The sequence below is a fragment of the Lipotes vexillifer genome, unplaced genomic scaffold (assembly GCF_000442215.2).
Source record: "Lipotes vexillifer unplaced genomic scaffold, Lipotes_vexillifer_v1.1 scaffold316, whole genome shotgun sequence".
Taxonomy (NCBI): Eukaryota; Metazoa; Chordata; class Mammalia; order Artiodactyla; family Lipotidae; genus Lipotes; species Lipotes vexillifer.
The window spans coordinates 562,730-579,759 of record NW_006780802.1 but is presented as its reverse complement, the minus strand read 5'-3'; the positions used below and the strand labels follow the sequence as shown (position 1 = coordinate 579,759).

Here is a 17,030-nt window from a genome sequence, read left to right as displayed (position 1 = left end):
AAGAGTTGTGATTATTTTGAGGCTATTCTATAATCTCTTCCACTAGATTATTAGTTTTTTGAGAGCACGAACTGCCTTTACTCATGTATGAGGTCCTACTTCTTGCCACTCGGTAAACCTTGATCTATTTTTTGAATGAATGATGGTGGGTAGGATTAGCGAGGTTGTTTTTTGCAAAACTGGATTACAATGTAAGTATTAGAAGCAGTGTCTCCAATATGGCACTGGAACAAGAAATACAGAAAAGAAACTCAAAGCTATAAAGTTGCGGGGGGGGAAGATTGTAAAGATTTAGCCTGTAGGTTAAATTTCAGAAACATTTTCACACCATTTAATCAATTTATATAGAGAAAACAGAATTGTTTTATAGATATTAGAGTATAATACAGGAATAATTTTAACTATTAGATATAATATTGGATTGGCCAAAAAGTTTGTTTGGGTTTTTCTGTTAGATGTTATGGAAAAACCCAAAAGAACTTTTTGGCCAACCCAATATTAGCTAGTATGTGTTGGCTCCTTCAGTGGAGACCCTAATGAGTCATTAGCTGCTCATTAGAGACCTTGTCTGTCAGATAGTGTAGCGGTAATTCAGACTGTTGTGATTTATGGACTCTATATTTTCATGCATTCACTCACCAAGGATCAGTCACCCTTCATTTCTTCCTTTTCTTCCTTCCTTCCTTCCTTTCTTTCTTCCCTCCTTTCCCTCCTTCTCTCCCTCCCTCCTTTCCTTCCTTCCTTCCTCAGTTCCTTTTGCATCATTATCTGTATATCTAGGACAAACCTGCAATTAGAGTAACAAAGTATGCTTAGCCTTTGTAAGAGATAAAAACATGTCCCTGGGGATCGAGGACTATGAAGCACTAAGAGGCAATTCAAGGACTAGAAATTTGGGGCAATATTTTCTCTAGTAAGAATGACCTTATTATTTTTTTTTTAAGATTTTATTTTTGATGTGGACCATTTTTATTTTGTTTATTTATTTTTAAAAATAAATTTATTTATTTATTTTTGGCTGCATTGGGTCTTCGTTGCTGGGTGCGGGCTTTCTCTAGTTGCAGCGAGCAGGGGCTCCTTTCTGTTGTGGTGTGCGGGCTTCTCATTGCGGTGGCTTCTCTTGTTGCAGAGCACGGGCTCTAGGCGCACGGGCTTCGGTAGTTGTGGCACGAGGGCTCAGTAGTTGTGGCATGAGGGCTCAGTAGTTGTGGCGCACGGGCTTAGTTGCTGACGTGGACCATTTTTAAAGTCTTTATTGAATTTGTTACAATATTGCTTATGTTTTGTTTTGGTTTTTTGGCTGCGAGGCATGTGGGATCTTAGCTCCCCGACCAGAGATCAAATCCACACCCCCTGCATTGGAAGGCAAAGTCTTAACCACTGGACTGCCTAGGAAGCCCCAGAATAACCTTATTTAAACATATATTTTAAATGGAAACTTTAGCTTTTACTTTTATATTCAGAGATTTAAAAATTTTCAAAATTCTTACTGTCTGAACAAAGGAATATGATAGAAACATCTGCATAGAAGTCTGACTTTGATTTTGAATACTGGAGTAGAAGGAAAGGAATTGTATGTCATTTTATTGACCTTATTTTTCCTGGGCCAGATGCAGTAGAAAAAGGGAGGAGAAAATATACAAAGCAGAAAATTCCTTTGAGTATATGGACAAGTGAAATACATCTTTGGGGGTAAAATATCTTATTGCTAAAATGGCAAACTGAAAATATCCAACATTGGGAGATTTGTGGTGTGTTAGCTAAATATAGTAACTAATAATACATAATAATATAATAAGAAATATTATAAACTTAGATAAATTCATTCTTCAAATTTGTAACATAAAATTTCAGAGTTCTTGCAGTTTAATTCAAAATTCTAGGTTGAATAACCCAGTATGGATTGATTTTCCATTTATATTTCAAAAGAAAATAAGCCACTGCCTTCACATAATTATATCAAGTGAGGAGAAAAGGAAATACCCGAATCATCAGGGAAAAATAACATGAAACATATTTGTGATTCTCTTAAAACTATTCTGAGCATCCTTATTAATGTATTTATTATGAAACTTTAAATATATGTTACCAAATTTAGCTTTTCTTTTTTAGAGTATTGACTTGTTTTATTTAAAATGGTGCATATTCATTATAAAAAATATCAAGTTATACTCAAGAACAACAACAAAAAAAACAACCCAGTTAAATGGACAGTTCAACAAAGAAGATGTACAAATGACCAATAAGCACATTCACCATCACTGGTGATAGGGAAATAAAAATCAAACCGCAAGGACATACCACTTCAAACCTATTAGGATGGTTATTCTAAAAAAAACATAACAAGCGTTGGTGAGGATGGGGAGAAATTTAAACACTTGTACTTTGCTGGTGGGAGTGTAAAATTATGTAGCCGCTGTGGAAAGCAGTTTAATGGTTCATAGCTAGTGGTGATGATTACACACCATTGTAAATGTATTTAATGCCTCTGAATTGTACATCCCAACATGGTAAAAATGGTAATTTTTATGTTATATATATTTTACTACTGTTAAAAAACTTAAATTGAGTAATAAAGCAACTACAAAGAAGAGATCAACAAATTGTTTTAGATTCAACTTTCTAGAAGGAACCCATGTTAATGTTTGGTAGTCATTCTAATACCTTTTTGTTGTGAGATATTACAGAAATTATCTCTATAAAAAAGTATAGAGAATAATATAAGCAACACTTATGCACATGGACATGCTAATTTGTTTAACATGAGCTGTGGCCTAGGCCTGAGGAGGGTCCTAGGCACACTTTGTGTGCCTGCAAAGTTAATCAGCCTGAGTGGGATGCAGACTTGCAATGGTGGCCTTCTGTAAAATGATCTAACCAAACCAACTTAGACGTAAAAATGATCACTAAAGGAAATTGGGAACTGCAAAAAGCCACAGGTCTCATTATTAAATGTTTCTGTGATAAGAATCATTATTCTCTGCTTATGTTATTTGGTAGTACCATTTATCTTATTTTGGTCTAATCCTATATGTTACTGTAAATGTTTTCCTTTTATTTCTATGTCACATGTTTCTGGATATAACATTATAAAAGAATATTGGTAATATGTATTTGCTTTTATAGGTCACTGGGGTATGTTTTTAAAGAAAAGATGTAATAACATCAAGTTGAATAGCCTGCTGTAAATTAAATTTAGAAAGTCAAATTGCTAAACTTGTTCTAGTTTGAACTCTCGTCATTACCTTTTTTGTAATCTTAGACTAAAACACCATCATTAAAGCACAAATAGCAGTTGACTATTTTGCATATTTTATAGTAAGGCAAAGTTAATACAGAGTTGGAAGTATCCAGTAAAATGGCCCAAATGCAATCATTTTTCCCCACCTCCTCAATTTTCCATACATATTACTTATTTAGTAAGTATCAAAAAAGAATATCGGAATTGCTAACCTTGCTCCACCATTGTGTGAGGATTTCCCTAACCGTTCTCAGCCTCCATTTCCACATCTGTAAAATAGACATGATAATAGGGCTTACTTCCTAGGTTTGTTATGAGAGTTCAGTGAATTAATATGGAAAATAAGTTCTTAAAACAATGCATGCACAAAATAACATATAAGCTACTTTTATTGTTGTTGTTATGATGGTATTCCTACTATGTATTCAAGCCTAGAATGAATATGATGAGAGCTAGTATTGTGATTTATTTATTTGGAGATAATGTCAGAAATCTGAATTTGCAGCCCTTTATGAATGGGAGGCCCTAGCCAAATGACCCTCCTAGCTCACCTAGCCCTGAAGTAAAGTTCAGTTGGAATCAGAGAAAAAAACATCGGAAGACTTGATTGAGAGGAAAGGACTGAACTGAGCCCTGAAAGATGGCATGTGCAAAGGCTGTGTGGGAGGGACCCAGGTCCCCAACACCTGCCTCCCTGCCATGTGCTAGGTAGGCATTCTACTCTGTGTTTTACAACTTCTCTCTGCGTTCATGACGTCACGCAGCTAGTGTTTGCCAAATCAGGGATTTAAACTGGTTCTCCAAAGCCTTTCTTATTTCCATGCTAAGCTGCTACTTTGATAATTACAGGTTGTATTATTCTGTGCCTTAGCCAGTTAGATGCTGCTTGATATCCCATTAGTTTTTAGTGGATGATTTTGTTGTTGTTGTTTCACTGATATATTCCCCTGAATTTTCCTATCTGCCTATATGCTGAATGGTATGCTTGCCTTTTAATTTAAAATTTGCTGATTTCTGTTTTCTCATAACTTAGGTGTAATGTCTTTGCTGAGGCCTCTTCTTCTGGATGTGGTCCCAACAATTCAACAGACTGCTGCTTTGGCTCTGGGGAGACTGGCTAATTATAATGATGACCTAGCAGAAGCAGTAGTGAAGGGCAACATTCTTCCACAGCTTGTTTATTCATTGGCAGAACAGAATGTAAGAATTTTTAAAAACTAAGTTATATGTTTTTTTGTTTGTTTTGGATTTTTAAAAAAATTGATAGTTTGGGTACAGTTGCAAGTTTGTAGGCATAGAATTATTAGGATGTTAATACAACCTTCAGTTCTTTGAACTGCATGTAATAATACTTTTAGGGTATTTTACTTTGGGGCTGATAGGCAGCTTTTCTCCATTACTGTTAATATAAGGAGAAAACATATTATAATTTTTAATGGAATTATTCATAAAGCAGTATTTCTCAGCATGGGTTTATTCAAGTTATAGGATCAGTCTTAGAAAGGTGTGTGGAGCCCTGGGCAAATAAGTTATATACAATGGTGAAATCTGGTTAATGGACAATATAAGAGACAGCTTTGAAGCAAGGGGGAGAGAAGCATCCAAAAGGAAGGAGAATACCTGTAATGGAAGGTTTGACAAAGAATTTTTTTCCGAGCATGCAAGCATGTCAGCCCTTTTAAGGGCCATATAAGAGCACCTCCATTGTTTTTTTCATCCTGTCTGGTTCCCTCTATGTTTCTAACAATAGATAAGGATCTTCCTCTACATAGGGTCTTGGACTGTTCATTCCATCCTGCTAGTTTATCATAACCTAGTGATGTATCTTTCTTGACATATCTTTAAGATTAAATTCCTATTTGTTGTAACCAAAGGACAAACAATACAATTTTAAAAATGGGGGGGGGCTTCCCTGGTGGCGCAGTGGTTAAGAATCCGCCTGCCAATGCAGGGAACACGGGTTTGAGCCCTGGTCCGGGAAGATCCCACATGCCGCAGAGCAACTAAGCCTGTGCACCACAACTACTGAGCCTGCGCTCTAGAGCCCGCGAGCCACAACTACTGACCCTGTGCGCCTAGAGACCGTGCTCTGCAACAAGAGAAGCCACTGCAATGAGAAGCCTGTGCACCGCAATAAAGAGTAGCTCCTGCTCGCTGCAACTAGAGGAAGCCTGCGCACAGCGATGAAGACCCAATGCAGCCAAAAATAAATAAATCTTAAAAAAAACACACCAAACATAATGAGATAGCACCCTACCTACTAGGATGGCCATAAAGAATAAGAGAAAGAAAAAAAGGAAAATAATAATAAAAGTGTTAGTGAAGGTGTGGAGAAGTTTTGTAAAATCGTGCAGCTGCTATGGAAAACAGTTTGGCACTTCCTCAGCAAGTTAAACATAATTACCATATGACCCAGCAGTTCTACTCCTAGTTATGTTTCTGAAGGAATTGAAAACAGGTGTTCAAACAAAACTTGTGCACAAATGTTCATAGCAGCATTATCCACAATAGCCAAAAGAATGACTAGATAAACAAAATGTTATGTATCCATACAATGGAATATTATCAGTTCATAACAGGGGATGAAATCATGATATATTTTACAACATGGGTGAACCTTGAAAACTTTATGCTAACAGAAAGAAGCCAGACAAAGCTACATATTGTATGATTCCATTTATATGAAATAGCCAGAATATGCAGAGCCATAGAGATGAAAGCAGATGAATGGTTACCAGAGGCTGCGGGGAGGAGGGAGTGAGAAGTGGCTGCTTAGCATGTAGGAGGTTTCTTCTTGGAGTGATGAAAATATTCTAGAACTAGATAGGTATGGTTGCACAACATTGTGAATGCGCTAAATGCCATTGAATTGTACACTTTAACATGATTAAAATAGTAAATTTTATGTTATGTGTATTTACCCAAAAAAAATCCTATTTGTTTAAAAATGTGCCTTATTTTTTTAGATTGGAGAGTAATTTGGTAACAACTGTCTTATCCCTAGGAGGAGTTACAGAAATTTTATTTTTCTTGTAGGCATTCCTTCTATCATCAAATGCTTGGACTCACCTCCTTCTCTGAGGGCAGGGTCTGTGTTTGGTGTCTCACATAGAAGGTTCTCAACAGAAGTTTTCTAAGTGAATGAGTACCCATTAGCTGTAAAGAGACAAAAAGTACTAGGGCAGAGGTGAGGAGAAAGTGAGAATGTGAAGCATCATTCACAGGCTTCTGTCTCCTTCCCCTACCAGGCCTTTAGCCCATTTCTCACAGGAGATTTAATATCTTCTTTATGAGGTACAAAGTCCTCTGGTTTTGCTTTTCCTTCCTTTTTTTTTTTTTTTTTTGAAAGGGTAATTCTTTTGGTGAGGAATTCCAGGAGAGAAGAGATTTAGGGATTTGGAATGAGATCAGAGAGTGATATTCTAGGCACTGTAGTTAGTATTGACTATTCATGCCCAGTAAAGTGTGAATTTGAAAATTCTGCAATATAAAAAGTCAAATTAGCTTAAGGTAATGACAAGAAATGTGTCACCGTTATTTTTCCACAATTATGAGAAAATAATCTATGGGAAGCTACTCTAAATCTATTCTAATTTTTTATAATAAAGTAGGAGATTTTTGGTTACTGACATGTAAAATTAGACTTTATAACAAATATCTTAATGCCTGTATATGTTGACATTTAAGAAACTAAAGAAAGATATCAAGTCAAAACATCATTACTAACATAGCATATTTCTTATCTTGTCAATATATACTGATTTTGGAGATATAATATTTTAAAGTATACTTGATGTATTTTCTCTCACATAATTTTTTATTGAATCTTAATATTTTAGCCTGCATAAATAGAATGCTTTCAAAACGGATGCTATAGTCATCCAGTCGCTTTTCTTTGTAGTCACTGTAAAGAAATAGAAACTTAGAATCTAAAATAGGGCATTAACTGGGCTCTATTAATGAAAGATAGAGTTAGGAGACTATTACTGTGTCATTATGCTAACCATAAAACAGGGAGTGTTATAGCCAAATACTTCCTCTACATCTAATTTTCTATTAGCAATATGAAGAAAAACAGGTTAGTCTTGTGTTTCAGTTTTATTTCTTAGTCTGATAAAATTTACATATAGAACATATTAAGTATGAAGTATTACTTGAAATTCACATAATGGTAAGTCATTTATATCTTTGTAAAAAAGCATTTCTAAGAAGGGATAAATAACATAACGCACTGTCGGGCTGGTTTATTTGCCAGGAGGAGTTTTAAAATGTTTCATGAATATTTTGCCTTTATGTTTATCTGATGATTGCTAAGGGAGCCTCAGAACATAGTTGTTATTTCAGGATAATGTGGGACACCAGAAAGGTTAGTTGAGGTCATGCTTAGAGACTGAGGGCAAGTAAAGGAAACGAATTTGTTAGGTGACAGTTTAGTTGACTGCGCTAACAATCTAAGAGTTCCCATAGGGCAGACAAATACCTTTCACTGTAATGCACAAACATGCAGTCTCATTATTTTATGAATTTGTAGGAAATATAATGTTTATATTTTATTTTATACAATTTCCAAATGCATGTTTCAGAGTAAAACATTTGAAATGTATTTTAAGGCTTAAATCCTTTCAGTTCAGTTACTGAACAAAAGCAATGGGGGAAACATCAAAAAATCAAAATGATATTGCAGGATTTTTTTTTTTTTTTTTTTTTTTTTGCGGTACGCGGGCCTCTCACTGTCGTGGCCTCTCCCGTTGCGGAGCACAGGCTCCGGACGCGCAGGCTCAGCAGTCATGGCTCACGGAGCCCAGACGCTCCGCGGCATGGGGGATCTTCCCGGACTGGGGCACGAACCCGTGTCCCCTGCATCGGCAGGCAGACTCTCAACCACTGCGCCACCAGGGAAGCCCCTGCAGGATGTTTTTCATCTCTTATATTTAATAGCTGTTGAGCTTTTTTCCCTTAGTTTTATTTTTTATTTTATTTATTTATTTTTTGAGCTTTTTTAAAAAATATATCAATGTCACTTTAATGTTGGTTTTGGTCTATTTTAACTTTCAGCTCAATTCACTTTGAGTTTTGTCTATTTATCCTTGTAGCGTTTTTACAAGAAAGCAGCTGCCTTTGTGTTACGAGCAGTTGGTAAACATTCTCCCCAGCTAGCTCAGGCGATAGTGGATTGTGGAGCACTGGATACGCTGGTGATATGCTTGGAAGATTTTGACCCTGGAGTCAAAGAGGCTGCAGCCTGGGCACTTGGCTATATTGCAAGACATAATGCAGGTAATGGGCCTTATTATAAAATAGGATTGTTAAAGTTTAGATTAATTAGGTAAATCTGGTTTTGCTTAGTAAACCATAGATATGAGAGGTCTTTTTTTTTTAATTTTTAATTTTTGGCTGCATTGGGTCTTTGGTGTGGTGTGCGGGCTTTCTCTAGTTGTGGCGAGCGGGAGCTACTCTTCGTTGTGGTGCTTGGGCTTCTCATCGCGGTGGCTTCTCTTGTGGAGCATGGGCTCTAGAGCACAGGCTCAGTAGTTGTGGCGCACGGGCTTAGTTGCTCCGTGCCATGTGGGATCTTCCCGGACCAGGGCTCAAACCCGTGTCCCCTGCATTGGCAGGCAGATTCCCAACCACTGTGCCACCAGGGAAGTCCCAGATATGACATCTTAATGATGTTTCTATACATTATGGGAGATAAGTTTTGAATGATGGCCAAGTTGTTTGGATCACAAATTCACCAAAAAACCTATACATTTCAGTCTTTATGTTAGTTAGCAAAAGAAAAATTTGAAGACAGAAAGGGAATCAGGGGGATGTGGGGAGAATAAGATATTGATTAGATTCAAGGACCTTGGTAACTTGGTTCTGTTACAAAATTGTTTGAGTTTGTCACCCCTCAGGGGACAGTGGGTCTTCACTCTCGCTTACGGTAGGGTGTTCCAAGCCAGCCAGGAGCCATGTTGTGTGAGTGAATATTGTTGAAAAGATATGGACGTGGTAACTTGCTAGAACATATTTGTATTCAGCCCATAATCGTCAGGAAGGAGGAGAAAGAGAAGGAGCACCTTTTCTTATAAACTGAGCTCAATGAAGGCATCAAGAAGGGGCCAGGGGCTTCCCTGGTGGCGCAGTGGTTGAGGGTCTGCCTGCCGATGCAGGGGACACGGGTTCGTGCCCCGTCCGGGAAGATCCCACGTGCTGCGGAGTGGCTGGGCCCGTGAGCCATGGCCACTGAGCCTGCGCGTCCAGAGCCTGTGCTCCGCAGCGGGAGAGGCCACAACAGTGAGAGGCCTGTGTACCTCAAAAAAAGAAAAAAAGAAAAAGAAGGGGCCTGGGCCTCTTGTGTGAAGGTTGTGCTGACACACCTTCTCCGTAAAAAATACATAGGGAACAAAATTGCTCCCACCACTTTACAGAAGTTGCTAAATAGTATGAACAAATAACACAACAAGAAAATAACAGTTTTAAGACAAACATATGTAAAAGAGTAAACTTTGCTGGTAAGCAAAGAACTGCATATTAAAACATCAGTGAAAGTATCTTTTCCTACCTATTATTATTTGGGGGGAAAAAAGAGTAAAGCAGAAATATAACCAAGTGGTTAAGAGCATTGTGACCTTAGGACAGGATCTGAGTTTGAGTCCAAGTTCTACTACTTAGTTGCTGTGTAACCCTGGGCATGGCTTTTAAGCTTTCTGAAACTTAACTTCCTCATCTGCAAGAGGGGAAGTACTACTTCAGAGATTTGTTGTGAGGATGATGAGATAGACCAATGCTTGGTACATGGAAAGTGATCAGTAAATGCAAGGTATGAATACTGTATTAATACTGAAGGTTTGAGAGGGCATGATGGTGTTTCTGTCCACTGATGGAGGCACTACAAATTGTATAAACTTGTGCAAAGCCATTTGGCAAAACTAATCTAAGCCATGAAAGAGTTCATGGTTACTCTAGAGAGCCTGATTTGGGAATTCTTCCTAAGGAAAGAATCCCACAGAATGAAGAAGCTGCATTCATGCAAATGTTATTGTAGTATTATTTCCAATATCAAAACCCCTCAAATATTTGGCAGGAATTTAGTGGTTAAATTATAGTAATTTACTTAATGGAATCTCACTCAACAAATAAAAGGTAATTATGAATCGTACATGATAACATGGAAAAGTGATTATAATGTGAAAAAAAGACACAATTGCACATTACAATTATAATAATATAAAAATAAATTTTTATGTGGACGTAAATTACAAGGATGTACATGTTTGTGCTACTAGGGTGATAGAATTAAGGATGTTTTTAATTTGTTTTCCAGATTTTTCAGTGTGTGTGCATGTATAAAATAATAGCTACCGTTTATCAAGTAATTACTGTGTGCCTGGCTCTGTGCAGTATGCTTTAGGATATTATCTCATTTTGGCTACAGATACACTGAGGGCAGGTATTACTCTCCCTGTTGAAAAGAGGAAGAAAGTGGAACTTAGGATACCTGAAGTCATGTTAACGGTGGAACCAAAATTTGAGTTTAAATCTATCTTGACTCCAAAGCCATGTCAACCCCTGTACCATACAGTTTCATTAAGTACTCCTTGAAAGAGTTTTGAAGAAGAAACTCAAAACAGAAACAGGAAGTGGCTGTCCCATGGTTATGTTTAATTTGTTTTTTTAAAAAATTTATTTATTTTATTTATTTATTTTTGGCTGTGTTTGTTCTTCATTGCTGCGCATGGGATTTCTCTAGTTGTGGCGAGCGGGGGCTATTCTTGGCTGCGGTGTGCGGGCACTACTCTTCATTGCGGTGCGCTGGCTTCTCATTGCGGTGGCTTCTCTTGTTGTGGAGCGCAGGCTCTAGGTGCATGGGCTTTAGGAGTTGTGGCACACGGGCTCAGTAGTTGCGGCCTGCGGGATGTAGAGCACAGGCTCAGTGGTTGTGGTGCACGGGCCTAGCTGCTCTGTGGCATGTGGGATCTTCCTGGACCAGGGCTCGAACCCGTGTCTGCTGCATTGGCAGGCGGATTCTTAAGCACCGTGCCACCAGGGAAGTCCTTTAATTTGGTTTTTAAATGGTGACACTATTGGAGACAAAATAATAAAATGATATAAAAGTAAATTGAGAAAGAAAACTATTGTTTTGCTTAGAATGATTCAGAATTGGTATATGAAAATTATTTCTTTAATATCTGGATTTTGGTTTTCCAAGGAGCTTCACCTTAGGACTATTGTTTAACACTTGTTGATTGAGAAAACTAAAGCAATGTTTTAAATTAGAAGCTGGTTATCATGGGGAAACTACATGAGTATATTTAGTAATTTTTTTTTTTTTTTTTTACTGTCAGAGGACTTTACGGCAAACAGATTGTAACATGAGTATTTTAAAGAGTGGTGCAAAAGAGCTTTGAGGACAACCATGCAGATACGCTCTGAGGCAGGTGCCCATAGGTAACCTTTCCATACCTCCCTTTTGTTGAACCTGAGGCTAAATGATTATAGTTCATAAATAGGCTCTGTCTTCAGGATTCTATTCCAATTTTTTGCTATAATCTGGCTCCCACATGGAATTCCCAGTGTAATTTCAATATTTCACAGTAGTTAGGGGCTTGGGACCCAGAAGCTCCCAGAAGAGATTACTGCATAGATTTCTCAGAAGGAAAGGGAATTGTTATCTAGTAAGCAGTAAGTCATCATTCACATCCTGAATATCAGTGAAAATAGAAGATTTACCTCCAAATAACCTGATTTCTTTTTTTTAATTTATTTTTATTTTTTTGGCTGCGTTAGGTCTTCGTTGCTGCACACAGTCTTTCTCTAGTTGCCGTGAGCAGGGGCTGCTCTTTGTTGCTGTGGGCGGGCTTCTCATTGCAGCGGCTTCTCTTGTTGCGGAGCACGGGCTCTAGGCACGCGGGCTTCAGTAGTTGTGGCACACGGGCTCAGTAGTTGTGGTTCGCGGGCTCTAGAGCGCAGGCTGAGTAGTTGTGGCACACGGGCATCGTTGCCTCGCAGCATGTGGGATCTTCCCAGACCAGGGCTCGAACCTGTGTCCCCTGCATTGGCAGGCGGATTCTTAACCACTGTGCCACCAGGGAAGTCCCCTGATTGCTTTCTTGATGATCTCTTAAAAATGGAATATATTGAGATTAAAGTGATTCATTCAGTGTTTTCTTCTGGGTATTCGTGGTAAGTTGTTTGATTAGATAGTTTAAGAAATATAAACCTTAAAGGAGGTGCAAAAGAAATGTATCTTTAAGGGCAATAAGAAAGGAACCTTTAAGGAAAAACGTTTGTGTATAGGAAACAAAAATAAAGTAAGCATACAATTAGTAGAAGAGGGACCTCTATGGGCATCATCTGACTTTTCCTTATTTGAAAAATGCAATTTCTAAAAGTTACTTCTATGTATAGATTTTAAAGCATTTTACAGATAACCAAGGGAAACTGGGGGCTATCCACCAGAAATGGTGGTGGTGGTGGTTTTAACTCGGGGCAAATGGTCTCATTAAATGTCCACGCTTGACTCACCAGGTATGGAATACAATTGATAATATGTACCTCTTACTGGGAAGATAAATAAGCTACTTCTTTCTACTCTGGGCTCCTTAATAAAGGTCGAGGTAGAATTCTTCTCAGACTGGTTGTCCCCCTTCCTCCGCCTTGCTACATTCTCCCACTCAGCAGAATTATTCTGGTTACATTTTTACCTAATCAGTATCAAATCTCGCACTCTGTCCGAGGACTGGTCTTGCTTTTGAAGCTACAGGGGGCGAGGCAGGAGGAGCGGTGGGCTCTGCGGCCTCGGTGCTCCCATTGGTAGGGCCCAGGCGGGGGCTTCCTCGTGCTCAGGGCCCTCCTTCCTCGCTCCGCCTGGCAGCCTGGCTCTGGCCTTGCGCCTGTCAGTGGCACAGCAGCTTCGTGGAGGAGCGCCACCAGCGAACTTGTGCGCAGCATGTGGCAGTCATCAGAGTACTTGGGACAGAGGTGAGAGCAGCGGCTTGGCTGCAGCCTGAGGAAGGAGGGGCCACGTAAGTGTTTTGTAGGAATGATCTTCCACATTTGGGCTGAAAACTAAGTTTTCAGTGTTTGTTTAGGAGCTTTAGCTAAAAATTCTGTCTCTTGTAAACTTTGCCTCCTGTAAACCTTTGCTGTCTCAGAATAAACTCTGGCTGTTCTCAGTCCTGGCAAAGAGGAATACGTTTGATTAGGTGTTCTAAAACATCTTAATTATTAACACATTACATTATATATATATATAATATTAACATATTATAGGTGAGGAAACTGAAATAGAGAGGTTAAACGATTTATTCTGGTCCGACAGCAATTTATGGCAGAACTGCTGGGCAGTTACTCAGAACCCTTCAGAGAGTCTTCCTTTCTATAATGTGAGAAAGGCAAGTGTATGAAAGCTCATCATTCTTCATTTTAAGCTCCTTGTAGTATCTGACCGTCTTGCCAGATACCTCTGTTTTTAATCCCTGATGACTGGTTTCCACATGTGTGACTATTCTTTCTCTCAGGGATATCATTTATATCCTAAATCAAATGAGAAATTTCCCTTCCAGCTCAGTAGCAGTCAGGAGAGGAGATTGCTGCAGCCACAGATGAGCAGTGCTTGCAGGAATTGGCTCATTCTGATACTACAGAAACATCAAGTAGATTACATCCTGTTTACCAAATAGATAATGTAAGGAAGGAATCCAGACAGTGCTGGCTGGCCTGATTCTTTTCTATGTCATATGTCAGTAGTTGCAGTACGCAGGCTCAGCAGTTGTGGCACGTAGGCTCTAGGGCCACAGGCTTCAGTAGTTACGGCTTGCGGGCTAGAGTGTAGGCTCAGTAGTTGTGGTGCACGGGCTTAGTTGCTCCGCAGCATGTGGGATCTTCCCGGACCAGGGCTCGAACCCGTGTCCCCTGCATTGGCAGGCGGATTCTTAACCACTGCGCCACCAGGGAATTCCCTAGAAATTTTTAAATTATATACATGGCTCACATTCCCATCTCACAGCACTGACTTAGAGTTCCTGTGCCTGCACTTTGTGTTTTGTGTGTTGGGGGGGGGGTTGTTGTTAAAAGGCAATGTAGTGGTGATGCTGTGGTCTCAAAAAGTCACACTTAATATTCATGCTTATTAATCAGTATAACTGAGCAGTACATGTGTAGTAAGTTAAGGAATATGGAACTAAACTTACCATTTGGGGAGAATGATGTAAGGGCTGAAATGTACTTTATAAGTGGCCAAACTACCAGACTCGCACATTGTTGATGGGGCCACATACTGATAATCCCCTTTGGAAAACAATATTGCAGTCATATTAGGTTGACCTTATGAAATTACCTATACTTGATTGGTTTTGACTTAACAAAAACAGCAGTTTCATGTGGTTTACTCTAAAAATATCAAGAACCTCAAAAAATGTCAACATTCTTCCCCTCAGGACCTTCACCTCTGTGCCTCTATCTTAAGTAAACACATACCTGCACACAATGTGTGAATGTGTGTATGTTTGTCTAACCTGTAGAGTATATTTGTATCAATGTAGGACCCGTGGTAGCCAGCCTCCCAAATGCCCCTCAGAGATCCCATGTCCTGGCATTCTCACCCTTGTACAGTCCCCTCCCACATCGTACCAGGACTGGTCTGTGTTACCACCAGAATGCTGCAGAAGTGGTGGTCTGTCACTTCTGAGAGTAGGTGACCAGCTCTGCAGGATCGAGGCTTCTGTTGTGGGGTTCTCTCATCACTCACTCTGAGGGAAGCCCAGTGCTGTGACATGAGAACACACTCAGGCAGCCTGTGGAAAGGCCCATGTCATGAGGAGCTAAGGTCTTTGACAACCATCAAGAAACCGGAGCTTCCTACAACTACACGAGTGAGCTTGGAAGCAGAATCTACCCCAGTTGTGCCTTCAGACGACTGCAGCCCCAGCAGACAGTGTGACAGCAACTTCATGAGAAACTCCAAGCCTGAACCCCCCAGCTAGGCTGCTCGTGGATTCCTAACCCACAGAAAATATGAGATAAGGAATGATGCTTTAAGCTGCTAAGTTTGGGTCATTTTGTATGTAGCAATGGATAACTAATAAATAAACGTAATCTTAATGCACAAAGAAGTTCACTGTACTGAACTTAAGAATGGCAAAGCCCTAAAGCAAACAAAACAATTAAGTGTCCTGAGTAGCTGGGGTTGGGGGGAGAGGTTAAGTAAATTACGGAATATTTACTCAGTGGGATATCATGCAGTTATTAACAATGTTGGGCTGGCTCATCCTCAGGAATAAAAGTGGACAGTGGCTTCCCTGGTGGCGCAGTGGTTGAGAGTCCGCCTGCCGATACAGGGGACGCGGGTTCGTGCCCCGGTCCGGGAGGATCCCATATTCCGCGGAGCGGCTGGGCCTGTGAGCCATGGCCGCTGAGCCTGTGCGTCCGGAGTCTGTGCTCCACAGTGGGAGAGGCCACAGCAGTGAGAGGCCCGCGTACCAAAAAAAAAAAAAAAAAAAAAAAGGGGGGGACAGTGGAGGCCCATAGGTAGCTTCATTAACCACCCAGAGGCAGTCACTCCGAGAACTGCTGACCGGGGACCACTTGTATAAAAACACCCTATAAACTTTCTCACCATCCAGTGCTTCGTTTCTGTTTCCTCTGTCCTTTGTGTGTTCTTGTAGAGAATTCCACTGGGGCACTGCTAACCCTTTACTGTTTAGCCTCCTCCGTCAGCCTGAGCTCCTCGAAGGCAGGGACTTGCCTAAAACTGGGCTGGAACAAAGAACAAATGCCAGTGAAGTTCGAAAGTTTGAATAATAAAATCTGCATTTGCCATCTAAGGATTTTTTTTTGCCCCCAGCAGAATGCAGATTGTAGGTGGAATGAAACTAGGATTGTTGCAGTATTATATAAAGCAAGTAGAGATGAATGGAAACATGTCTAGATACAAAAAGCGTATTTCGTAAAAAGCTGATTCCAAGTAATTTATTATTTTCTTCATTACAAGAGCACTCCAGACCCTCTCTGTAACTTTGCCTTTTCCAATTCAGCTTAGTCTCAGCTGTTGAGTAAAGTATAAAACTAAAAGTTGCTAAAATCAGGGTTTTAAAAATGGCTTTGTATCTTATGCTACCTATGATCTTCCAAGGCTGTACCCAACTCTACCACTTCCCACCTTCTCTTTCTCTCATCTCCACTTCTTGACTTTTCCTTTCTATATTTTGAAGCTGGTTTTTATACTTGAGCCTTGTTTAAGTGTGCCATCCATCCAGCTGATTGTAATTTCTTAATAAGGCCCCGTTAACTCCAGATCAATGGCTTATTTGGCTCACTTGACTTTTTAAAGAAGCTAGAATTATTTAACCTTCAAAGCATATGTATGTATGTGTGTTAACCCTTAATCTCTCAGACACTTAACCCATATGTAAGGGTTAGACCGATGGCTCTGGAGATGGGGTGGAAAGAAGTGGCGTGGAGATAATGGGTAGGAAAAATGACATTTGTGGGAGTGGGGGATAAATAAAAATCATACATTAGATTTTTTCATAATAATATGCAAATTCCCGCCACCTCATCTCACTCCGACATGCGATTGGAGATATCAGTTTCTCAGCTCAGAATTATAGCTCTAGTGAGCCATCGTTACCTATGGAAGGATATTGCCTCTCTCAGATGTGTTGGTGTAGAGTAAAGGTTTTTTGGTAGCTGGCTTCCATGCCTTCCTCTTCCTAGTCACATCCCTGTGTAGTCTCCGCCCACGTTGCACCAATGAAATATAGCAGAAGTGATGGCATGTCACTTCTGAGGTTAGATTATAAAA

The 17,030-nt window shown here is 39.7% G+C and overlaps 1 protein-coding gene across 1 annotated transcript in view; it reads left to right on the top strand.

Moving 5' to 3' along the window:
- The window catches only part of SPAG6 (sperm associated antigen 6), a 73,918-nt gene that overhangs the window by 13,915 nt on the left and 42,973 nt on the right, over positions 1-17,030 (top strand). Inside the window, 2 exon segments of the mRNA XM_007454166.1 lie at positions 4,275-4,441; positions 8,335-8,518. Of these exon segments, the coding sequence (XP_007454228.1) occupies positions 4,275-4,441; positions 8,335-8,518 (351 nt within the window).